The sequence below is a fragment of the Pongo pygmaeus genome, chromosome 1, assembly GCF_028885625.2.
Source record: "Pongo pygmaeus isolate AG05252 chromosome 1, NHGRI_mPonPyg2-v2.0_pri, whole genome shotgun sequence".
NCBI lineage: Eukaryota > Metazoa > Chordata > Mammalia > Primates > Hominidae > Pongo > Pongo pygmaeus.
In genome coordinates, this window is record NC_072373.2 from 138227772 (window position 1) to 138252837 (window position 25066).

Sequence of the window (25066 nt, forward strand, 5' to 3'; positions counted from 1 at the left end):
AATCCACTTTTGCATAATAATAGGGGATATAAGTGTTTTCTTTGAAGTTAATATGTATTTCAAGTAGGTAGATAGGTAAGAGGTTTGCAAAAGAAATTTTGCTAAGGTTGAGGTTCTGTAGTTGGCAACTCTTATAACCCTGAAGATCCCGTTCTCTAAAGCCAGGAAAAAGCAGCCTGTTTCCAATTATGTATCACAAAAAATAGTGAAATTAAGCCAAGAAAAATGATCATTTGGGAGTTGGGTTGCTTTTTTTTGCAGAGGGTAAAGGAGAAAGGACTGTAGACACACATTTTAAAGAATCTGCTAGTTTTTCTGTTGGCTTTCAGATGTTTCTCAAATGCTCTGTATTGGAAATTAAGAATAATTTTAGGATTAAAGGCTTTTTCCTCCTTCGGCTTCTTTTTGTTTCTCAGAGAGCAAATAGAAGAGCATTTAGGCAGTTTTTGCTGACATGAAGGGGTTTGGGTCCAGTGTTCTGGGACCCAGCTTGTGTTTTTGGTAAAGCCTTTTCCTGCCTGAATGGTCCTGGGCTCACAGCATCATACCTGGTAGTGGTGCTATGGTTTTTGTTATATGAATTTTTTACCATGCTTTGAACTGAAATGTAGTCCCTGCTGCCTAGCATTATTCTGCCGGAGGAGAAAACTAGGGATGTTAGTGTGGGAAAGGTATGGAGGTGCGAAGCCTAGCCTAGCATTTGGATGATGTGTGGGTGAATATATTGTCCTCAGCACTTGTCAGAAGCAACTAGCCTTTCGGGATGCCTACTGCTAGTTTCAGGATTAGTGGTCCTGTGAGACCTAGGTGTTAACTAAGAAATCTCCTTTCCACTGCCAGAAGATCAGCCCTGGCAGGTCTTAGTTCCTGTTTCTCACACCTTACACCTCCACAGAGGGTTGAATAAGGCTTTCCTGATGCTGCATAATCTTTGATAACTCTTAGTCTTGTCACTGAGGCTAATGTGTTTTAGCTCTTGGTGCTTTTCTTCTCACCTCCCATTTACTCTCCTGCCTGCTGCTGGCTCCCACGCCCACCACACCTCCACCACACCCCCATGAGGTGCTAGAAGAGGTGCGAAGTACGGAGTGCAAAGTTGCATTTGCTGCTTTACTATCCTTTTTCCCCCATGTTTTTTTCTTGGTTTCCCTGAAACGAGTTCTCCTGGTTTTCCTCTTATGTTCCGGATGTCTCTTCAGTCTTCCATTTCGTTTCTTTTTTTTTTTTTTTTTGAGACGGAGTCTCACTCTGTTGCCCAGGCTGGAGTGCATTGGCACGACGTTGGCTCACTGCAGTCTCTGCCTCCCGGGTTCAAGCAATTCTCCTGCCTCAGCTGCACACTCCCACCCCCCGAGTAGCTGGGGTTACAGGTGTGCGCCACCACGCCCAGCTAATTTTTGTATTTTTAGTAGGGACAAGGTTTTGCCATCTTGGCCAGGCTGGTCTTGAACTCCTGACCTCAGGTGATCTACCTGCCTCAGCCTCCCAAAATGCTGGGATTACAGACGTGAGCCACAGTGCCCAGCCCAGTCTTCCTTTTCAGTGCTTGATCCCTATGGGTTGACATTTTCCAAGGTTGCATTTTCCTTTCCTCCTCTCCCCTCCCCTCCTCTTTTCTTTTTCTTGTCTTTTCAGTCTACATTGAGTTGCTCATATTTCTGTGCTTCAATATCAGCAGCTCCCCGTTTTTTCACACCCATATTTCCAACAGCCTATCGGACAGTGCCATCTGGGTGTTCTGTAGATTTTTCTGTTACAGTCCAAAAGCCACCATATTACTTCTCTGTGGTCCACAGCCTCCACAGTGTCACCTTCTGTATTTCCCATGTCCCTCCTTCTCTGTGGGGGTTCCTGCTTACTCTTCCAGGCTCTCACTGCTGCCAGCTCCTCCAGTGGGTCTTCATGTGGCTCCTCCTGGCAGGTGCTTCTCTTGCTGACTCATGAGAATGTTTTTTTTTCCTTCGGCAGATTCCCCAGAGCAGGATTGAGTCTTACCATCTTGGTATCCTAGGTGTGTAGCATGGGCCTGGTTTATAGATATATTGTCAAATGGAATTCTTCATTTCAGCCCACTTCAGTTATGGCGTTGGGGAAAGATCAGGCTTACAGTTGATATAAATTATAGCTATAGAAAAGACACAGGAAATCACTCAGAATCGTAGAGTTTAGGGTTAGAGTGGGGCTTAGAATAATCTTCCTTAAGTTTCTCTACAGATGAGAACAACCAGAGAACAGTGTTTCTCTCCTTGCCACTCTGCAGCCTAGTTCCCACCCAATAGCCAGAATGATTGTGATAAAACCTAAGTCAGATTCCTTCACTCCCTTGCTTAAAACACTCTAGGCTGGGCGCGGTGGCTCACGCCTGTAATCCCAGCACTTTGGGAGGCTGAGGCAGGCGGATCACAAAGTCAGGAGTTTGAGACCAGCCTGGCCAGCATGGTGAAACCCCGTCTCTACTAAAAAAAAAATTAGCCTGGCATGGTGGTGGGCGCCTGTAATCCCAGCTATTCGGGAGGCTAAGGCAGGGCGAGAATCGCTTGAACCCAGGAGGTGGAGGTTGCAGTGAGCTGAGATTGCACCACTGCACTCCAGCCTGGTGACAGAGTGACCAAAAAACCAAAAAAATACTCTACTGTTTATTCTTGTCTTTCTCAGAATAAAAGCCGGAATTCTTACAGTGATCTGTAAAGCCCTGCCCAACCAGCCCACCACTCTTATGCTGGTGAACCAGTTGACTTCCCTCTTGTGCTCTCTAGGCTGCTCACTCTGCTCCAGCTGCTGCACCTGACTGTTGGTTCCTGAGCACGCCAGATACGCTCTGTCTCAGGGCCTTTGCATGTGCTGTTTCCTTTGCTTGGAATGTTTTTCCCCAAATAGCTACAGAATTCGCTTCTGTTAGGTCCTTACTCAAAACAGACAAACCAAACCAAAACCCCACACGCATACTTTGTCTCGCCCTTTTCTGCTTTGTTTTCTTAGCATTGGTCTGTATATAATATATAATTATGTATCTTGTTTATAGTCTGTCTCCTTTAGCTAGAATGAAAGCTTCATCAGGGCAGGGATTTTTATGTTTTCTTCTCTGTTGAATACCCACACCGGGAACAGTCCTGGCATGAAGCAGGCATTTGATAAACATTATTAAATGAATAAATGAATAAGAAGCATTTTATGGATTTCTTTTTTTTTTTTTTTTTTTTTTTTTTTTGTGGCAGGGTCTCACTCTGTCACCCAGGCTGGAGTGCAGTGGCACAATCTTGGCTCACTGCAACCTCTGCCTCCCGGGTTCAAGCCATTCTCCTGCCTCAGCCTCCCAAGTAGCTGGGATTACAGGCACATGCCATCAGGCCCAGCCAATTTTTTTGTATTTTTGGTAGAGACAGAGTTTCACCATGTTGGCCAGCCTGGTCTTGAATTTCTGATCTCAAGTGATCCACCCGCCTTGGCCTCCCAAAGTGCTGGGATTACAGGCATTAGCCACAGCGCTGAGCCCATTTTATGAATTTCTTGTAGCCCCAGTTATAGGTGCACTCAGGGCATTAAAAAGGGAAAATTGGGCCAGGCGTGGTGGCTCAGGCCTGTAATCCCAACACTTTTGGAGACCGAGGACAGGAGTCTCGAGGACTCCTGTCACTTGAGGACAGGAGTTCGAGACCAGCCTGGCCAACATGATAAAACTCCATCTTTACTAAAAAATATACAAAAATTAGCTGGGCGTGGTGGCAGGCACCTATAATCCTAGCTACTTGGGAGGCAGAGGCAGAAGAATTGCTTAAACCTGGGAGGCAGAGGTTGCAGTGATCTGAGATAGTGCCACTGCACTACAGCTGGGAAACAGAGTGAGACTCCATCTCAAAAAAAAAAAAAAAAAAAAAAAAAGAAGGGAAAATAGGCCAGGTGTGATGGCTTACCCCTATAATCCCAGTGCTTTAGGAGGCTGAGGCAGGAGGATTATATGAGGCTAAGAATTCAAGATTAGCCTGGATAACATAGCGAGACCCCATCTCCGTAAAAAAATCTTAAAAAGTCAGCCGGGTGTGGTGGGGCACACCTCTAGTCCCTGCTTACAGGGACTGTGGTTGAGGTGGGAGAATAGCTTGAGCCAAGGAGTTCGAGGCTGCAGTGAGCTATGATCATGCCACTGCACACCAGCCTGAGTGACAGAGTGAAACCCTATCCCCCCCCCCACCACCCCCTCAAAAAAAGGGAAAACCATCAATCCCGGGGAAGGAGAATCTGATTTTTAAAAAGCCTCATTTAAGACTCGTTGGACTAGAACACTGACCTCGTTTTCATGTCTGACTCGAAGCAGCACCTGTGGGTCCCCCCATCCTTACAAGTGGTTTGGGAAGACTCTCATTTTACCTCTAACAGGCATGGGCTTGCTGCAGTTTCTCTCTGCCTGTGGTTTGCCCTTTAACCCAGCAGGCTACAAGGACGAAAAGCAAACACAACGTTAAAGAAAAGAGCTAGGGAAGAGGGCAGGGGGAAGCAGGGCAGAATTTCCTTGCAGTCCTGACATCTTGCCTTGTTTCTGTGCCCATCCCCTTGTCTGGTTACACAGTCCCTTCCAGAGCTGCCTTGCTTGGGGGCTGTGCTCAGTCTTGAGACTTTTAGGCCAGATGACTCTTGAGTTTTGCTTTGATGTTGTAATTTCTTTGAAAAGAAATCTTAATTTTAGGCAAAAAGGACATTGGAGAACGGATTGTTTAAAATTAAATTACCATCTTTTGAAGTGAAGTTTTAACCCTTCTCAAGGTAAGGGGTTGTCACTGAAATTTCTGCTTGCTTCTGCTGATGATGCTAGTGGGAAGTCAGGATTGGCAGGACCCCGTCTTGTGAAACCAATACCTTAAATCCTCGGGGCAATAAATTCAGCTCTGAAGAAGTGTCAGACTCTTATGGGTAGGGATTATGTGGAATGAAGTACATAATTTGTATTAGTGTAATAGTAAAGTTAGAGGAATTTGCCTCCTGCTCTTATTGAGATAACATCAGCATGGTTCCTACAGGGATAGGAAGCCCAGCCAAGAAAGGCAAAGGCTTAGGAGGAAGCTGTTGGCCATGTACAAAGCCTGCAGTGTCATTCACCCTGGGATTCAAAGGTATCACATTGAAAATAAATTGTCTAGAATGGAGCTGAGTTATCAGTGAGTAGTTAAAAATAATCAAAGCTACCATTTCCTGAATTCTAACAACATATCAGGAAGTAATTGCTTTATTTATTAATTTAGTTAGTCATCATAACAATCCCATGAAGGAGATAGAATCATTATCTCTACTTTACAGATCAGGCAGCCCAAAGTTATATTGCTTAGAAAAGGCAGGTGGGGGATTTGAACTCAGGTAGGCTATGGGGGCCCCACACTTGCCACTATGCTGTACTGTAGTCTGCTTCTAGGACAAACCAAGCATGCTCTTACCTCAGGACCTTTGCACTCACTATTCCTACTGCCTGGGAGGTTTTTTCCTTTAGATATTGTCATAGCTTTGTCTCTTACCTCTGTGCTTAAATGTTACCTTTTCTGGGAGGCCCTCTTTGACCACCCTGTCTAAAATAGCATCCCTCCTGTCATCACTCTCTCTCCTTAATCTGCTTTATTTTCCTTTCCTAGGTCTTATCATGCCTTGACATATTATTTATTTGTTGTCTTGTCTGTCCCCACCTTTAGAAGGTAAACTATGTGAAAACAGGAGTGTGTTTAATTTGCTGCTATGTGCCCACCTCCCTGAACAGTGCCCAGGACAGGATAGGTGCTAATAAATGTTTGTTGAGTGAATGAATGAAGTAAACTAAAACTGCTGATCAAGGCCTGCCACCCTGGTTTCAGAACAAAATAATTTGCCTCTTGTGCCAGATCTCATCAGACTACCCACCACCGGAAAGTGAGTGTCCATGCGCCTGGTTGATGTCTACAGTGGCTTAGTAATAGGCACAGTCCCTATCTTTTTTTTGAAAGTCAGCTATTTCTGGAGGATCCCCTGTTTGTAGTAGTTAAGAGCATTGGCGTGGAATTAGACAGACCTGGGCTTAAGTTCTGGTGCCAGGACTTATTTATAAGCTGGTGACTTGGGGTTGCTTAGCATCTTTTTTTTTTTTTTTTTTTTTGGTGACAGAGCGGGGTCTCACTCTGTTGCCCAGGCTGGAGTGCAGTGGTGCCATTGTAGCTCACTTGCAGCCTTGAACTTCTGGGCTCAAGTGATCCCCCTGCCTCAGCCTTCCAAGTAGCTAGGACTATTGGCATGCGCCACCATGCCTGGCTAATATTTGTGTTTGTATTTATTTAAATTTTTTTTTCAGAAACTCCTGATATTCAAATTATTTTTATTTTTTCTATGTTTCCCAGGCTGGTCATGAACTCCTGGCTTCAAGGGAGCCTTTGGCCTCTGCCTCCCAAAGTGCTGGGATTATAGGTGTGAGCCACTGTACCCAGCCTTACTTAGCATCTTGAAGCCTCACTTTTCTCACTACAAAATGGAGTAAAGGGCATCTGACTCCTTGTATTGTTGAGAGGATTAAATGAGAAATTGTGATATACATGATAGGTGTTCAATAGATGATAACTGAGACATTTTGTGGGTTCAGAAGAAAGCAGAGATGTCAGCTTCTGACAGGAAGGGGAATAAGGTATAGACACTTGATCAACCACAGAATAATTACAAAGCAGTATGTGGACAAGTCTTGGCTTTGCAACTAAGTAGCTGTGTAAAGCTGGGCCAGTCATTGAGCCTTTCTAATTTTTGGTTTGCTAATCTGTAAAGTTAAAGGGTCGGAGTGGATACTACCTGTTCTAGCATTCCAAGTTGGTTCTGACTAGAAGATAATGTGCAATGAATTATACACAAAATGTTAAGTGACAGAATGTTCACAGTAGGATGGGATTAATCAGAAGTCTCTTTTGGAATGAGGTGAGGACCATTGGTAGAGTTCTTGGACTTTGAGGAATAGCATAAAGATGGCAGATTGTGATAAAAATGGTTAGATCTGACAAAATTCAGGTTTTTTGTGTGCTTACATTGTTGGGAAGATACTGCATTTAAATAATTTTTGTTTACATAAGTTATATATTAAAATAGCTAATGTAGTATTAATATTCTATTTATTCTTATGTTGTCAAGTTGAGTATTTTTCTTGGATAACACTTTCCCATTTTGTGAAGTTATTCCTGCTAGCCTTTACATAATTATGCATTTCAGATTTCCACAAGTGTGTTTGAAGTCTCATTTTCTAGAAGGGATTCAGGATTATTAGTCCATGTAATGACAATTATAGTATGATATAGAATAAAAGATTTTCTTGTTTAATTTCTTCATATTAGAAATGAAGGAAGTAGGACCCAGAAGGTCTGAGCTGGTAAAACATGCTGATGGTCGCACTCCTGCCTCCTTTTCCTTTGAGGATGCCTGAGGTTCTTATACAACTCTTATTTGTTATCGAGAAATGTTCTAAAAACTTAACATCCTGCTGTACTATTTTTTCTTTTTTCTTTTTTTTGAGATGGAGTCTCGCTGTGTTGCCCAGGCTGGAATGCAGTGGCGTGATCTCAGCTCACTGTAACCTCTGCCTGCCGAGTTCAACCGGTTCTCCTGCCTTAGCCTCCCGAGTAGCTGAGATTACAGGCATGTGCCACTACACCTGGCTAATTCTGTATTTCTTGCAGAGATGTGATTTCACCATGTTGGCCAGGTTGGTCTGGAACTCCTGACCTCAAGTATCTGCCCACCTTGGCCTACCAAAGTGCTGGGATTACAGGTGTGAGCTACCACTCCCGGCCTGTACTATTTTTATTGTAGTATTTATACCTGTACTCCACTGTGGTACCTTCATTAGATGCCCACTGTCAGCCAAGTGTAGGTAGACTGTGATCCGCCTTGCTGGAATTAGGACAGTGGGAAAGCCATACTTGGAAGGAAATAATTACATAATAATTACAACCTGAAGGGTTGTACTGTGTTCTAGGTGTCCAAGTTTAAGTTGGTCCAAGGGAATCAGAGGAGGCTTTCTTCAAGAAGTAAGGCTTATGCTGAGACCTGAAGATGTTAGAAAGTGACCATCCTAGGGACCATGGAGGGATGTTGAGTTCCGATATAGTGAACATCACTTTTGGAAGGTGAGGACTTGGCCCTTTTGTGGGACTGAATTGACACTAGTGTGGCTGGAGTGTGCTTGGACTAACTAGACGATGAGCTTGGACTAACTAGACGATGGTTGGTGGCCATGTGAAATTTTGCTGTTTATCTGGACAGCAGTGGGCAACCATTGAAGAGCTTTAATTCTTAGTGTTTCACGTGCCTGGGCTCTAAACCACCACACCCGGTGCACTTTTAAATTTTTTGTAGAGACAGCGTTTCACTATGTTGTCCAGGCTATCAAAAGCCAGGTGCTTGCTAGGGCCTGAGGGAGGATGACTGTTGTCCTGAGAATATTCTGATATGCTGAATTTTGCTCGAATAATTACAGCTTTATGATTTAAACCTTTTTGATGACAGCTGATTCCTCATTCTAGGTAGCTTGGTTGGTGTGGTGGCAGTGCCAGACCGAGTTCCACAGCCCCCAGCTAAACCCCTGCAGCTAATTGGGAATCATCAAATAGAATCGAGAAGGGCTCTGCAGCCAGATCCCTGTAACTTACACCAGAAATGTTGAGGCAATGGCTTCACCACCATTTGGACAGTTTTGCTACATTATGAGTATCTTTAGAACCCATACTTTGTATGGAATTTGGAATCATTATTTTTTTGTGATGGAGGGAATTTTTGAAATTCTAGATGATAAAGTCTAATCTCAAAAATAATACAAAATTTGCTATAAACAACTATTTCTGTTGCCTTGCTACTAGTCGTTTGCTTATTTTCTTTTTGAAAGTCTAGGTGTATTTTAACTATAAAAATACCAATGACTATTATTTATTTAAAATAGACAGTGTGGGGCCGAGCACAGTGGCTCACACCTGTAATCCCAGCACATTGTGAGGCTGAGGTGGGTTGATCACCTGAGGTCAGGAGTTTGAGACCAGCCGGGCCAACATGGCGAAACCCTGTCTCTACTAAAAATACAAAAATTAGCCAGGCGTGGTGGCACATGCCTGTAATCCTAGCTATTTGGGAGGCTGAGACAAGAGAATTGCTTGAACCCAAAGGCAGAGGTTGCAGTGAGCTGACATCGTGCCACTGCACTCCAGCCTGGGCGGCAGAGTGAGACTCCATCTCAAAAAAGAAAGAATAAAATAAAATAGACTGTGTGGGCCAGGTATTGTTTTAGGTACCATGCCTATATTCTGTCTCATATATTATAATCAAAATATTGCTACCATTTTACAGATGAGGGCGTGGTAGGGGCTAAATGACTTGTCCAATGTAACACAGCTGGGTAAGCCAGGTTTTGAACCCCCAAATACAGTTCTTTATTAATTCTAGCTTAAAAGTAGACATCCTTATAAATGAAAAGCTACAGAAACCTTTGGATGCAAAAATCTTAAATGTGAAAAGGTGGTTCTTAGATTATTGCAAGGGTGGGTGAAAAAGCCATCCTAGTTTGTGAGTTTGAATAAAACATGGTCTTTTCCAACTTTGTGAAATTTGTCAACACCCACCCTCCCTTTTTCCTGTATTTTGCTTGGGAGTGAGGTGTGTTGTGCTTGGGATAGATGGAAGGGCTTTTAAGGACAGACTGAAGTTCAGCCCCAAGGAAACCAAGGCTGCTGGGGCCAGATTTGTTGATCATGCTCCCAACCAGGAATGAGGGTGGGCCTGCTCTGGAGGGACAGCCCACCTCGCCTCTGAAGGCAGCCGGCACAGAACCGGCAGAGTGGAGTCAGGCTTCTCTGCTCTCCTCGTACCCTCTGTGCGTACTGCTTCCCCCGTGCCTACCAGTACAGGCGGTTCCAGAGTAATCTTCCTCCTTTCTTTTCCTGCCACTGGCAGCCACAGAATGTTGGGACTAATTAATCTGACACCTCAGGATAATAAATCTCTTTGGTAGAAACAGCTTGCTAATGATAAATGATAGTTTTAATACTGTACATGCACAATCTCATTTGATTCTTGCAACAACCCTGTGATGTAGCTAAGTTTCGTCTGTTACATTCTTTACAAAGGAGGAAACTGAGGCTCCATTCTGATCTAAACCTCCATCCTTTCTTGTCTGACATGCTGTGAGAATCTCAACTGATTGTCCAGGCACTCTGGCCTCCCTTCAGTCTGTTCTCTATACAGTGTGAGGGAAATCTTTAGTAATCCCATCCGATCACGCTATTCCCTGTTTAAACCCCTCCTTGAACTTATTCCTCTTCTCTTTCCCTTTCAGCTCTGCAGCTCTCCTCCCTCCTGTAATGCTTCCTCTGCCTGCAGTGTCATTCGTCACCTGACTTTTTAAATCTTCGCTTATCCTCAGGTTGCATATACTTTTCCTTTAGAGCTCTGTATATCATTACGTAATTACGTTTGTGTAATTACGTTTGTGATTATTGTCTGTTTATCTCACCAGCTTTTAAGCCCATAAGGGCAAAAAACATTTCTCTTTGGCCACTGCTTAGCAGAGTAAGCAATAAAGATTTGTTGAAAGGAGAAACTCAGGAAATTAAATGTCTTGTGTGAAGTAGTAAATGATATTTTTACTAGGATATAAGCTCCCTGAGGGCAGGATTTTTGGCGTCTTTTTTCATTGCTATATCCCTGGCATCTTGAACAGTGCCTGGCATATAGTAGTAATATTTATTGAATATCAATTGTGCTTGGATGTGATTCCAAATATTTCTTATCCAAATCTAGGACTTTTTCTCTCTTTGTGCCAAATCTATCTGAAGATGGGGATTAGTTTAGTTCTGATTCTGAATCAACTCATGGACGTAGCCAGGCCATGTTAGCCATCTAAGGGGAAGCTACTAATTTTTTCTTACTGGTTCTTAGCCTATTGCCAGACATCCATTTTGCCACAGTTTTTCTCTTAGATAGAGCAAGATTTCTCTCCTCACCTTAGGGAATATTGTACCCAACCAGATCCTTTTGAATATTGGTTTAGAACATGATGGTTTTAAGCATTCATTTGGATGGGATTTTTTCAGCTAATCTTGGTCTTTACCTGTGCACTCTGTTGGGTCATGAGGGCATGTGGGGCAGTATGCTCAGTTTAATGGACTCAGAAATAAACCCGGGGATCTCTGAAATTAGCAGAATTAGCAGCACATTTATTTGCTTTTTTTTTTTAAACCCATTAAGTTCTCAGAATTTTCTTGTGTTCCTTGATGAATACTAAGTGTTCATCAGTTCATCAAAGTTCACCTACCTTTTAAATGGAACATGTTGCTTTGAAATGTGGGCAAAATGACTATTATTCCAAATTGCTCTTTCATGATCTCAGAGTACCTTATTTATATTTCTACTTTTTTGTTAAAATACTTTAAGTTCTAGGGTACATGTGCACAAGTGCAGGTTTGTTACATAGGTATACATTAGGTATACATGTGCCATGTTGGTTTGCTGAACCCATTAACTCATCATTTACATTAGGTATTTCTATTTTTTTTTTTTTAAGTGAAAGCAAGTTTATTAAGAAAGTAAAGGAATAAAGGAATGGCTACTCCATAGACAGAACCTATGTTTCTTTCTTTTTTTTTTTTTTTTTTTTTGAGATGGAGTCTCACTCTGTTGCCCAGGCTGGAGTGCAGTGGCACGATCTCAGCTCATTGCAGTCTCCGTCTCCTGGGTTCAAGTGATTCTCCTGCCTCAGCCTCCCAATTAGCTGGGATTACAGGCACTTACCACCATGCCTGGCTAACTTTTGTATATTTAGTTGAGCTGGAGTTTCGCCAGGTTGGCTGGTCTTGAACTCCTGACCTCAGGTGATCTGCCCAGTTTGGCCTCCCAAAGTGCTGGGATTACAGGCATGAGCCACTGCGCCCAGCCAGAACCCATATTTCTAAAGAAAGCATTTAGTTCATAAAGTCCAGAGATTCTTTGAGGTCAAAAAGTCAGGATTGGGAGTCCCCGATGTTTGCAGTCAGTGTGGTAGAACCTTACAGAAGAAAAAGGAGTTTGTATTTCGTTAGTTTTATCAAAGCTACAACTTTTCGGAAGCCTTCAGTCCATCCAGCATTCCAGGGAACTGATTCCTAAGTCAGGTGTTAAGGCACTGAGGTGTACAAGTTGTGGCCAAAACTGGAGTTCAGCTGAATGAGAATGACACACTTCCCTTTTGCTTCTCCTCTGCCTTGGGAGCCTTTCACCACACTGGGGAGATTAGACAAAAACCTTCTGCAGTTTATTTTCTTTTTGAACAAGTTACATTATGGAGAGACTTTTAAGCTAAAAGAAGAAAAGCTCCCTTTTTGTTACAAACAGCAGTGTGTAGTTTCAACTTGTCCAGGACTTCCTCAGAGATGTTTTAAGATCCGGTGTAAACTTGCTGTGGTTTGCCTTTGGGCATCAAACTGTTTAGCTTGGCTCTATTATATCTGTAATTGCTGCATTTTAATAATTGCCCAATATTCTTGTCAGCAATTTGCAGCCTATATTTTTAATAGAACCATTTGCCTTTCTTTTCCACAGGTTTGTTCAGACCTGGTTTAAGCCCCTGGATTAACGCAGCACAGACCCTCAGACCCACTGCAGCTGTGGGCAGGGTGATGCAAGCTCATTAAATATTCCCACAAGCCTCGTGCCGCTTACAGTTTATGTGCTTCATAAAATCCTCTGGGAAGTCATCTTCTTCTGAGATCTCCTTACAGAGATTTGCTTTATAAAAGTTGTCTTTAACATTTGCTGAAATAGCATATTCTTTCAGAGAGGTTTTTCCTTATCAAAATTATTATATAGGCAGGAGGCACTATAGTTCTTGTGAACCAATTCACTAATTTAGGGAATCTAATATTTTGAAGGGAAAAAAATAGAGACGGATACTCTTTGTGGTGGTTGAATTTTTAAGTTAACAGAGAAGATTTCCATATGATCAGAGTTGATGTGGAATTATGGTGACAGAAATGTTGGACTTTGAGGAATAATAAGTCAGTTTAATGGCTCCCAAATTATCTCTATAATTTAGTCAGCTTTTGAGACAAGACCGTTGTGTCATTGATGACTTATGCCTCAACTTGACTGGTAATTTTGTTCTTTTAGTGAGTCCACTCTTTAGCTTATCTCCTTTTGTCTGTTGTAATGTTTATTTTTCAGTAAACAAAAGACTGAACTGGATTTACAGTAGCTAAGAATTACATAAATAGCTATACCTTAATTTCTCCACTTTATTGGTATAAATACCTCAAAGAGAATGGACAAGTAGTGATACAGTACAGTAATTATAGCTAACGTTTATTTGGTTGGTTGTTATGTGCTAGGGACTGTTCTAAGCATTGTGTATGTATATTAACTAACTGAATCCTCACAACAGCTTACCATACATTTCCTACCACAGGATATGTTCATTCATGAAGAGTAAGCTGCCTAACATTACCATTTGGTAAGGGGCAGAGTGGATTCACACCCAGGCAGATTTTTAATCTTTATCATAATCCGTATGCTATTCATACTAGGATTTTAATCACTATCGTATATCAAGATTGAACCATAGTGCCTCCTGCCTATATAATAATTTGGTTTTAAGACATATCTAAGAAATTCTTTTTGAAATTGGAACTTTACTGTTATTATTTCTGGATAGGTAATACTTGCACATGGTATTAATACAAAACCCAGAAGGGAATTCAGTGAAAAGGCTTCTGCTCCCTCCCACCCCTGTCCTGCAGTCACCCTGTTTCCCCTGTTCTCATAGGCAATGTTACCATTGCAAAGAGCCATTTTAAGTATCTTTCTCTTTGACACTTGATGCAATAAATTAAGACCATTTAATTAAAAACTCATTTAAAATAATTTTTTTTGTACTGTATCTACAAGCGCCCACATTGGCTTTGTCTCTGAAGGTAGCTATGGGCAGCTCCTGTTGGGTGATATTTCCTGAGTGAGGATAACAAGGCCACAACCCCCAGGTGTGTGAGATGGCTCCCGGAAACTCCACCATTCTGCCTTTTCCAGGTCTTAGATCAGGGAGGGTCTTTGCACTTTTACCCATAACTTTTATTCTTGATGAGAAGGAACCATGCCTGGAGCATAGTAAATGCTCAGTACATGTTTGTTAATTGAACTTCTGTGAGTTGTGCCAGGCTCAGTGATAGAGGGCTGGAGAAATATACTTTGGAGTGTCTAAATCAGTAACCGTTAGGGCCATGTGAGGAATATTCAAGTTAGGCAAACCACCACAAAACTCTCATTCAAGACTCTGGATAGGAAAAGATTAGAAAGAACCTTCTAGATCCTCGAGTCCAGTAACCAGATAGTCTCAGATGGGCTGAGAGACAGGGAAGACTTTTTTCCTGTTAAAATGTTGGCAAACAGTTGAAATAAGAACGTTGCCTTTTTATGTTTCTTTATTTTTTTCAGATTGATTCCCAGCACAACTTAATTTGATCCTTGTGATAACCCTGTTATTATAACATTAGATTGAGTCTCTAATCAGAGCTGGTTTTGTTTTCTTGCTGGCACTAGGGTTGCATGTATCAAGTGTCATTGATTACTTTGGTACCACAACTTAACTGGTGATGTTATATTTCAGGTGCACCTTGATTTTCTTCTGTAGTTCTGAAAATTCTCTATAAAACCAGATTTAAAATGTCAAAAACAGGGCCGGGCGCGGTGGCTTACGCCTGTAATCCCAGCACTTTGGGAGGCCGAGGCGGGCAGATCACGAGGTCAGTAGTTCAAGACCAGCCTGGCCAACATGGTGAAACCCCATCTCTACTAAAAATACAAAAATTAGCCAGGCGTAGTGGCGCATGTCTGTAATTCCAGCTACTTGGGAGGCTGAGGCAGGAGAATTGCTTGAACCCAGGAGGCGGAGGTTGCAGTGAGCCAAGACCGCGCCACTGCACTCCAGCTTGGCGACAGAGAGAGACTTTATCTCAAAAAAAAAAAAAGCCAATAACAAATATGTCATTTGCAAAAGTATTTGCTATAAAAATCTTTATTAGGTAGGCACTGCCCTCAGTCTAGTTTGCTTGAGTGCTATTTGGCATCTTTTAAGATAAATTTCTTATATTATGCTTTTCAGAAATTCTCCGTTTAACTTTAGTGTCTGTTTGTTTATGAAGTTTCTTCATTAAGTTTCCTTATTGAAATTTGTTTTACAGGCAGTTTGAAAATTGCAAGGAGGGACTTTAAGACTACTTCTGATTTGCAAAGATTGTCTGTGCTCTGAGCAGGCTGAAGTGACTGGATGAGACACAGTGTTGGAGAAATAAAAATGACTTCCCATTATGTGATTGCCATCTTTGCCCTGATGAGCTCCTGTTTAGCCACTGCAGGTAAGTTGCATAATATAAATTGCATGTTTGTTATATATTTTTGGATATATTTTGTCCCAGTCTCTTTAGTTGAGAAGAATTTAGGCCATGTGATGTTCATGCAGAACTTGAATATTTATGTTCTTTAGGGAAATAAAATATTTGACTACTATGTAGATACGTAATACATTGGTCTGTGCTATATTTTACTAGGCTGGTGCTGGCATTGTCATGTTAGTGACGCAGGTACCTAACTAACCTTGGTGGAGGAAGGTAGAGAACAAATACGCTAATGAATAATCCCACTTAATTTTGTTACATGCATAGATTGTTTATATATATATTTTGAGATGAAGTTTCACTCTGTTACCCAGGCTGGAGTGCAGAGGCATAATCATGGCTTACTGTAGGCTCTACCTCCTGGGCTTAAGCGATCCTCCCACCTCAGCCTCCTAACTAGCTAGGACTACAGGCGTGTGCCACCATGCCCAGCTAATGTTTTATTTTTTGTAGAGATAGGGTCTCCTATGTTGCTCAGGCTGGTTTCAAACTCCTGAGCTCAAGTGATCCTCTCTTCTTGGCCTTCTAGCATGCTGGTATTACAGGTATGTGCCACTGCGCCTGACCTGTATTTACATTTTTGTCCCTGAATAAGGATTTCAAGAAAGCATTTTTGTCCTTTTCTTTATTAGCAAATAAATAGATCTTCTAGACTGAGGTGACACTCTTGACATAGGCTGCTTGGGAGGTATTTAGTTTTGCCTATTTCACATATTTCAATATGTAACTTTTTTTTTTTATTTTTTTGAGACAGAGTCTTGCTCTGTCACCCAGGCTGGAGAGCAGTGGCCTGATCTCGGCTCACTGCAACCTCTTCCTCTTGGGTTCAAGCAATTCTCGTGCCTCAGCCTCCCAAGTAGCTGGGACTGCAGATGCCTGCCACTACATGCGGATAATATTTGTATTTTTAATAGAGACAGGGTTTCACCATTTTGGCCACGCTGGTCTCGAACTCCTGACCTCAGGTGATCCGCCTACCTTGGCCTCCCAAAATGCTGGGATTACTAACTTTTTAAAAAGTAGAGAAATACACTGAGCTTCCTGGAGGCCAAATGAGATTGGAGATGAAAAGATGCAAATGACTTGGAACATTGTTGCTTAACTAAGAGTATCGGATCTCCCACACCACCATCTTAGTGTGCTTACTGTGAGGGGTTACTCAGTAAATTTGGAAGCTTAATTTGCTCTATTTTATTATAATTTCCATTGTGTCTATTCTGTAATGTGAGCTACATAAAACTAATTTGTTGGACCAGTTCTGGAAACTGGCAGGTCTCAACAAGAAAAGCATTGACTCCAAAAGTGATTAGCTGCTTGGTTTTGGCTATTGAATTGCACACACAGATGAGAGTGATAGTAATGATCATCTATTGAGTGGGCACTATATCCAGGCACTGGGCTAAACAATTAAAGAATATAAAAATGAATAAGGATATTCTTATTTAATGAGCTCGCTTAATCACAACTTGGAGGTAGAATTAATTTGGCATTTTATAGATGATGAAATGAGATATGGAGAGATTAGGTAGTGTCATGTAGCTGGAAAGTGGAAAAGCCAGATTTTACATTCAGATTTTACATCTATGCTCTTCACCTCTGTGTTATACTGAAGAAACCAGATCTCCCTTAAGACTCCAATAGACTCAGATCTGGGGTTGTGTGCAGACGTAGACTAAGTGAGAGTCAGCTGGCAGAAACTGGTTTATGCATTGGAAAGTAGAATGTTCCTCTCATTGCAAGTATCTTTTTTTTTTTTTGAGATGGAGTCTCCCTCTGTCGCCCAAGCTGGAGTGCACTGGCGTGATCTCGGCTCACTGCAACCTCTGTCTCCTGGGTTCAAGCAATTCTCCTGCCTCAGCCTTCCGAGTAGCTGGGACAACAGGCGTGTGCCACCATGCCTGGCTAATTTTTTGTATTTTTAGTAGAGATGAGGTTTCACCATGTTAGCCAGGCTGGTCTTGATCTCCTGGCCTCAGCCTCCCAAAGTACTGGGATTACAGGGGTGAGCCACCTCCCCTGGCTGTAAATATCTTGAAAGAAAGTTGCTAGGCCTTTTTTGTTGTTGTTTTTTGAATGCCAGTTTATGAATTTGAACTGCCCATTCTCTATTTTTGTCTATCAGCAGTTTCATTTTGTCTCATTATTGAAGTGCTGTTTGCCTTTTAGCCTGTGTATTAAAATGGAATTGACTTAAAATCTCATTGAAAAGTAGTAGAAATGTGCCCCCCCACCCCCACCTCCCAAAAAAAGAGAGAGAGAGAAAGAGGGAGAGAAGCGGCTTGATGGAAAATATGCTGTTTTGATGACAAGATGTCTAGTCTCACCTTGTGGGTTTGAGGCTGGGCTTTCTGCCTTCATTGATGCCTGGGTCAGACTGAAAAACACAACTGAAGAAGGCACTTTATGGGAAAGGAGTGGGTTCAATGGCCCTGTCCAGCCTTGATGAATTTGATAGTGAATCAGTTTTGCTTCAGATCTTACTTTCCTATTTGAAGCCTTTGGGAAAATATACACACAAGTATATATATATTTGAGTTGAATACACACTCAAAGCTTTGCTGAGGTGGAAGGGACAGTAGAGTTACAGATTTTTTTTTTTTTTTTTTTTTTTTTTTGATACAGAGTCTTGCTCTGTGTGTCACCCAGGCTGGAGTGCAGTGGTACCATCTCAGCTCACTGCAACCTCTGCCTCCTGGTTCAAGCGATTCTCCTGCCTCAGCCTCCTGAGTAGCTGGGATTACAGGCATGCACCACCACATCCAGCTGATTTTTGTATTTTTAATAGAGATGGGGTTTTGTCATGTTGGCCAGGCTGGTCTCGAACTCCTGACCTCAAGTGATCCACCCCCTTCAGCCTCAGAAAATGCTGGGATTACAGGTGTGAGCCACCACCCCTGGATGAATTACAGATTTTATAATAGCATAGGCAACTGATAAATAGCACAGAGGTATGGATACCTTTTTGGTGTAGAAGTTTGTTGGTTGTTTCCCTTTTGCACAACATAATAGATCAAATGAATGAAGAAGAGGGAAAATTTTTTTTTTTTTTTTTGAGACAGAGTCTCACTCGCCCAGGCAATAGTGCAGTGGCACAATCTTGGCTCACTGTAACCTCCATCTCCTGGGTTCAAGCAATTCTCCTGCCTCAACCTCCCGAGTAGCTGGGACTACAGGCGCACGCCGCCACGCCCAGCTGGTTTTTTGTATTTTAGTAGAGATGAGGTTTCATCGTGTTGCCCAGGCTGGTCGTGAACTCCTGAGCTCAGGCAATCTGCCCGCCTCGGCCTCCCAAAGTGCTGGGATTACAGGCGTGAGCCACTGCGCCTGGCTGCAAAAAAATTTTTTTATATGCTAATGTCTGATATTTTTCTCTGTAGGCCCAGCATACTTTACAAAATGGTTTTTTGGGCGTTCTGGATGAGCTGAATTTAGCTCATCTGGGTAGTTATAGCAATGATGAATATTTCAAATAATTACCGTGTGTCAGGCCCCAAAGTTCTTTACATGTATTATCTCATTTCATCCTCATAAATACTCTAAGAAGTTTAGATACTTTGATAATCCATAGTGTATAAGTGAGGAAATGGAAGCACAAAGAGGTCAAATAACTTTCTTAAGGTCACACAGCTAATAAATGGCAGGTGGAACTATAAACCTACTTAGTCCAGGTCTGGAGATTGAGCCTTTAGGCCTCTATACTGTGAGGGAGGATTGATTTGAAGGGCGTTTGTTTGGAAAGAATGGTAATAGGTTTGTTTTGAGCCATTTATGTCCTCCCGAAACATTAAATCATTTATTCACTGATCCCTGCTAAGTACAAAGCACAGTAATAGTCACTTAGGGATATACATGCAAAGAAATGTAAGATTCATTCCCACCCTATTTTTTTTATTTTTGGAAAGATGGGATCTTGCTGTGTTGTCCAGGTTGACCTTGAACTCCTGACCTCAAGTGATCCTCCCACCTCAGCCTCTCAAAGCACTGGGATTAAAGGCGTGAGCCACTGTGCCCAGCCATATTCATCCCTTCTTTTGAGTTGCTCGTACTTTAGTTAGGCTTATAAAATATAACCATATAACCAAATAATGAATGTATAGTGAAAGCCAAGTAAAACCCAAAGACCTCAGAGGGGTCACGAGGGGAAGCCCTGTGGGTCAGCGTAGCCAGGGACGGCTTTGTGGAAGCTCTAGATCTTGAGCTCTGTCTTGAAGACTGGGCAGAATCTAGGAAGAAGAAGGCACTGAGTTGACCAGGTGGGAAAACCTGGCCTAGCACGGATGTGGCATTTAGGTGCTTATTTTTTTATTTTTATTTTTTAAATAAATGGATGACCTGGAGAGCTGGTGTGGAAATGTAGCAGGAGGTCTATTTGGAAAGAAGGATGGAGTAGATTATGAAAGATCTTAAATATCATAATGAGGCTTGTGGATTTTATTCTGCGGTTTGGATGCTCTCTTCTTCCATCCCTTGGAGCCAAAGGCATGCACTGTTTAATCTTGGAATTCAAACGGTGGCCTCAAACAGTGAGGCTGAGTATGTAGCCTCATTAGCTTCAGACCCAGCAGTGCTTGGCTCACAGGCTGTCATTTATCAAGGGCTTGATCTCTGCCAGCTAATTTATTTAAGACAACTCTATGAGATGGGTATTATTATTATCATCACCTCCATTTTACAAACAAGAAAATTGAGACTCAGTTTGGTTAATAATTTGTACAAAGTCCTGGAACTAATAAGTGGCAGAGTTGAGACTTGAACCTGGCAGTTTGGCTCTAGAATCCAGCCCATCAACCACTAGATCCTTCTCTAGGGAGGAGACCCTGTGTGTGGGATGAATAAACCTCTTCTTGATTGATTAAATACCAGGTGAGTAGCTACCAGTGTGACATCCTGGAACCAGATTAAACCCCTTTGGCCTCAGAAGAGACAGACATAGGTCATCAGAGCAGAAGCACCCTCAAGTAGTGGGCCTTCTTTATTTGTATTCTGACTTAACCAAAGTGGCCTTAAAGCTGTAAATCGGTGGGAAGGTGTGGGGGTCTGGCAGCAGAGGGGCGAAGGTTGTCAAAAGCCTCCTTTTGGTTATGTGGCCAGAAGAGGGGCAGAGCACAAGGGAGCACGTAAATTGAGCCCAAGTTAGAATAATAGGAGCCTGCTTGTTCCAGCTTCATGGGTTTGTCTGGGCCTTCAGTGAAAACCTTTCTTTCCTTCTCTGCCTATGGTAGAGAGTGAATGAAGGAGGTCGGGGCCGGGTGGGTCGGGGGATATCCATATCCAGGTGTTAGTGTTGTTCTGACAAAACTCATGCTTTCCGCTGGACGCGGTGACTCACACCTGTAATCCCAGCACTCTGGGAGGCCGAGGCGGGCAGATTACGAGGTCAGGAGATCCAGACCATCCTGGCTAACACGGTGAAACCCTGTCTCTACTAAAAGTACAAAAACAAAATTAGCTGCGCGTGGTGGCGGGCGCCTGTAGTCCCAGCTACTGGTGAGGCTGAGGCAGAAGAATGGCGTGAACCTGGGAGGCGGAGCTTGCAGCGAGCCGAGATCGCGCCACTGCACTCCAGCCTGGGCGACAGAGCCAAACTCCGCCTCAAAAAACAAAAAACTCGTGCTTTCCCTCCCCTCCCTTGTTCCTTCGTTATCATATAGCACTGTTGAGGGTGGAGGGTGGACTGTGCTCTTCGTGAACACGAGCTGTGTAAGGACCATAATGCCTCCTGATTAGAAATTAGCTTAGGTGATTTACTTGAGTTAAAAAATAAAAAAAGAGAATAAATACAAGAGATTTATTGGGGTTAAAAACAAAAAAGAAAAAAAAGAAATTATCTTAGGTTATTTATTGGCCTCTTAGATCCTGTAATCTACCTAATGTAAGAAAAGTGGGAAGTTTAAAAAATAAGTGCTTGATACTATGGGCTTAAGTCTAAGTTTTGCTTTAAAAACTCATCTATACTTGTGTTATAACATTAGTATTATTGAAAATATCTGCTTTCCAGGCTGAAGTGATTCATTTATTATTCTAGTTCTGCTTTTCTCCTTTGTAATTTGTGATAATTGTGCTTTTCTTTTTAATACAAAAAATGGATAAAAATAAAAACTTGAAAAGGCAAAAAAAAAACAAAAAACAAAAAACAAAAAAACCTCCAAACTGTTCTACACATCTTTAAAAGATATTAGTTGCTGCCTCTGAGGCTTGCCAACATTAGGCAGGGCTATGTTTCCAGGAGTTTTAGTAATGAGAAAAAGAGGCACGCATGGAGAATTCAGGGAAATCAGTTTTATTGGAAGGGCTGGAGTTATCACTGGCCCCTTGTGCCAGGTCAGAGGGGTGCTGCTGAGGTGAGCTCTGGAGCAGTGCTGCTGGCGTTGATGCCAGTGGGCTATTGGTGGAACGGGCTAACTTCTTCATTCCACTGTCTCAATTCAGTACCCAGATGTATCCTTTTGGAAACTTGCCTGCAACCTGTGCACAGATTTCTATTGAGAAACACATTTCTTTTCCTCTCTACTGGATGTACCTGGAATTCCAGGTAGAGTCCACAGGAAAATCGAGATGCTTTTAGTCTGAGCTATTTTCCTGCTAAGAAAGCTCTGAACTCTTTGTGTCTATGGGAGAGCAAGCTGAGATACCAGCTGGTTAATACTTGGTCTGGAATGGGACAAGCTGGCAGGCTTGGGTAGAGTCTAATAATATCATATTGTATTTGTAATCTTAAAAATGTTTTTATAACAAGTATTTCATTTGATCCTCACAGCAGCCTCTGGGGGTAGGCAGGCACTATTTTCTTCATTTCTAGAATGAGAATAATGGGGCTTAGAGAAAGTAAGTGATTTAGAAAGGCAATTCAAGTCTTGGTTGGACCAGAACTTAAACATGCTTTTGCAGACAAACTGCACCAACAAATCCTATGGTCTTTTTGGTATAGTGCACCCTTAGCACCTCTTGACAAATAAAAATTGTATATATTTATGGTGTACACCATGATGTTTTTATACATGTCTACATTGTGGTGAGTAAATCAAGCTTTTTAACATATGCATAACCTCACATACTTATCGTTTTTTGTGGTGAGAACACTTAAAATATACTCTAACAATTTTCATGTGTAAAATATATTATTTTTTTCACATTTTTATAGGGGGCTGTAGGGAGGGGGCCTCCTCACTGTGAAGTGAGGTGATCACAGTTTCTTTGGCAGCTCCAAGCTGGGCACTGGGGGTCCTGGAGGTGGCTCTGCATGTTGGCATGTTCCTACCACCTTAGAGGAGCACTAGATGGTTTCAGGGCATCACCTGGTTGGTCATGATGTTGTACTTGGTAGGGGCTGAGTATTGGCCCCTATGGTGAAGGACATGACTGGCACCAGCTCCATGGCCCAGGCATTTTTGAGGAAGGCATGAGTCCTAGAGGGGTAGGTGGGGGGGGGGGTCACCTCTGCAGGGGTCATGGCCATCTTAGGCTCAGTGGTGGCAGTGGCTACTATAATAACTTGTTATTAACTGTAGTCACCGTGATATACAGTCAATCTCTTGAACTTATTCCTCCTGTCTAATTGAAATTTTGTATATTTGACCAACATCTCCTCAGTCCTTCCACCCCTACTCCCCAGCCTCTGGTAACCACCATTTTACTGTTTCTATGAGTTTGACTTTTTTTTTTGGGCGGGGGCGGTGGGATGGAGTCTCGCTGTGTCACCCAGGCTGGAGTGCAGTGGCGTGATCTCAGCTCACTGCAACCTCCGCCTCCCGGGTTCGAGTGATTCTCCTGCCTTGGCCTCCTGACTGGGACTGCAGGCACGCGCTGCCACTCCTGGCTAATTTTTGTATTTTTAGTAGAGATGGGGTTTCACCATATTGGCCACGCTGGTCTCGAACTCCTGACCTTGTGATCTGCCTACCTTGGCCTCCAAAAGTTCTGGGATTACAGGCCTGAGCCACCGCTCCCGGCCATGGGTTTGGCTTTTTGAGATTCCGCATATAAGTTTGATCATATATGATATTTGTTGTTCTGTGCCTGGCTTATTTCTCTGAGCATAGTGTCCTCCATGTTCATCCGTGTTGTTGCAAATGACAGGATTTCCTTCTTTTTTTGTTTTTGTTTTTGTTTTTGTTTTGTTTGAGACGGAGTCCTGCTCTGTCGCCCAGGCTGGAGTGCAGTGGCGCAATCTCGGCTCACTGCAAGCTCCGCCTGCTGGGTTCACACCATTCTCCTGCCTCAGCCTCCCAAGTAGCTGGGACTACAGGCGTCCGCCACCATGCCTGGCTAATTTTTTGGTATTTTTAGTAGAGACGGGGTTTCGCTGTGTTAGCCAGGATGGTCTCAATCTCCTGACCTTGTGATCCGCCCGCCTCGGCCTCCCAAAGTGCTGGGATTATAGGCGTGAGCCACTGAGCCTGGCCCGATTTCCTTCTTTTTTAAGGCTGTATAGTATTCCACTGTGCATATATACCACATTTTCGTTATTCAATTTATTCGTTTATCCTGTACTTGAAAGAGAAATCTTGGATTTGAGTTAATGGCCTGTGAACTTCAGAGGTGGTTCTGCCATAGTTATCTCCTGTCTGCCAATTGAGTGATCAGAGGCTGTAATACTCATAAGGGCAGGAAGGCTGGAGGGTGCTGGCAGGGGGCTGCCACCAGGGAATGTAAGGATAGAAGATGGATAGGCTCAAAGGTTCAAAGCAAACTGAAAAAAAGCCCCCTCCCCTTTTTTTCTTCTTCTTCTTCTTTTTTTTTTTTTTTTTTTTTGTTGCCAACCCTCAGGTCTTAGAACACAGCTAGTTGATTTGGTCTGTGATTATTATTGTTTTTAGCTGATTATTTTATCTTATTTTTATTTTATTATTATTTTTTGAGACAGGGTCTCACTCTGTTGCCTGGGCTGGAGTGCAGTGGCACGATCATGGCTCACTGCAGCCTCCACCTCCCAGGTTCAAGCCATTCTCCCTCCACAGCCCCCCAAGTAGCTGGGACTACGGGTGCAGGCCACCATGCCTGGCTAATTTTTGTGTTTTTTTTTCTGTAGAGATGGGGTTCCGCCATGTTGCCCAGGCTGGTTTGGAACTCTTGAGCTCAAGTGGTCCACCCATGTCGGCCTCCCAAAGTGCTAGGATTACAGGTGTGAGCCACCATGCCTGGCCTTTAGCTAGTTATTTTAACCAGTTTTGTGTTTAATTCTGCTTTTTGATACACAAGGAAAGAACATTGTCAAATGTGATACCAATTATCACCAGAGTGCCAAACTTTATTTTAAAGAGCAAATAACTGCTGTTAAAAGACCGAGAGTGGCATGGTGGCGGCTACCTGTAATCCCAGCTACTTGAGAGGCTGAGGCAGGAGAATCACTTGAACCTGGGAGGCGGAGGTTGCGGTGAGCCGAGATGGCACCACTGCACTCCAGCCTGGGCAACAAGAGTGCAACTAGGTCTCAAAAATAAAAAAAAGACCCAGAGTGGATAGGGTAGCCTGCATTTTAGAGTGTATTCCCTTTGAGGATATTGTGCACAGCCAAGTGTGATAAAGCACCTCCCCACCTACCTTCTCCATTAGATTTTTCTACAGAAACAGCATGTGCGTGCATGTGTGTGCAAACACAACACACACACACACACAAACACACACACACACACGGGAGTTGAGGCAGTAGTTGAGAGAAAGGTGAGTTCATTTCTCAA

The 25066-nt window shown here is 42.8% G+C and overlaps 1 protein-coding gene across 8 annotated transcripts in view; it reads left to right on the top strand.

Annotated features, from left to right (window-relative positions):
- The window catches only part of TGFBR3 (transforming growth factor beta receptor 3), a 205369-nt gene that overhangs the window by 9102 nt on the left and 171201 nt on the right, over window positions 1-25066 (top strand). For all 8 annotated transcript variants that reach the window (XM_054476513.2, XM_054476518.2, XM_054476526.2 and 5 more), the window contains exon 2: window positions 15177-15350. In XM_054476513.2, the coding sequence (XP_054332488.1) occupies window positions 15263-15350 (88 nt within the window). In that variant the 5' untranslated portion in view covers window positions 15177-15262. The remainder of the gene's footprint in view (window positions 1-15176; window positions 15351-25066) is intronic.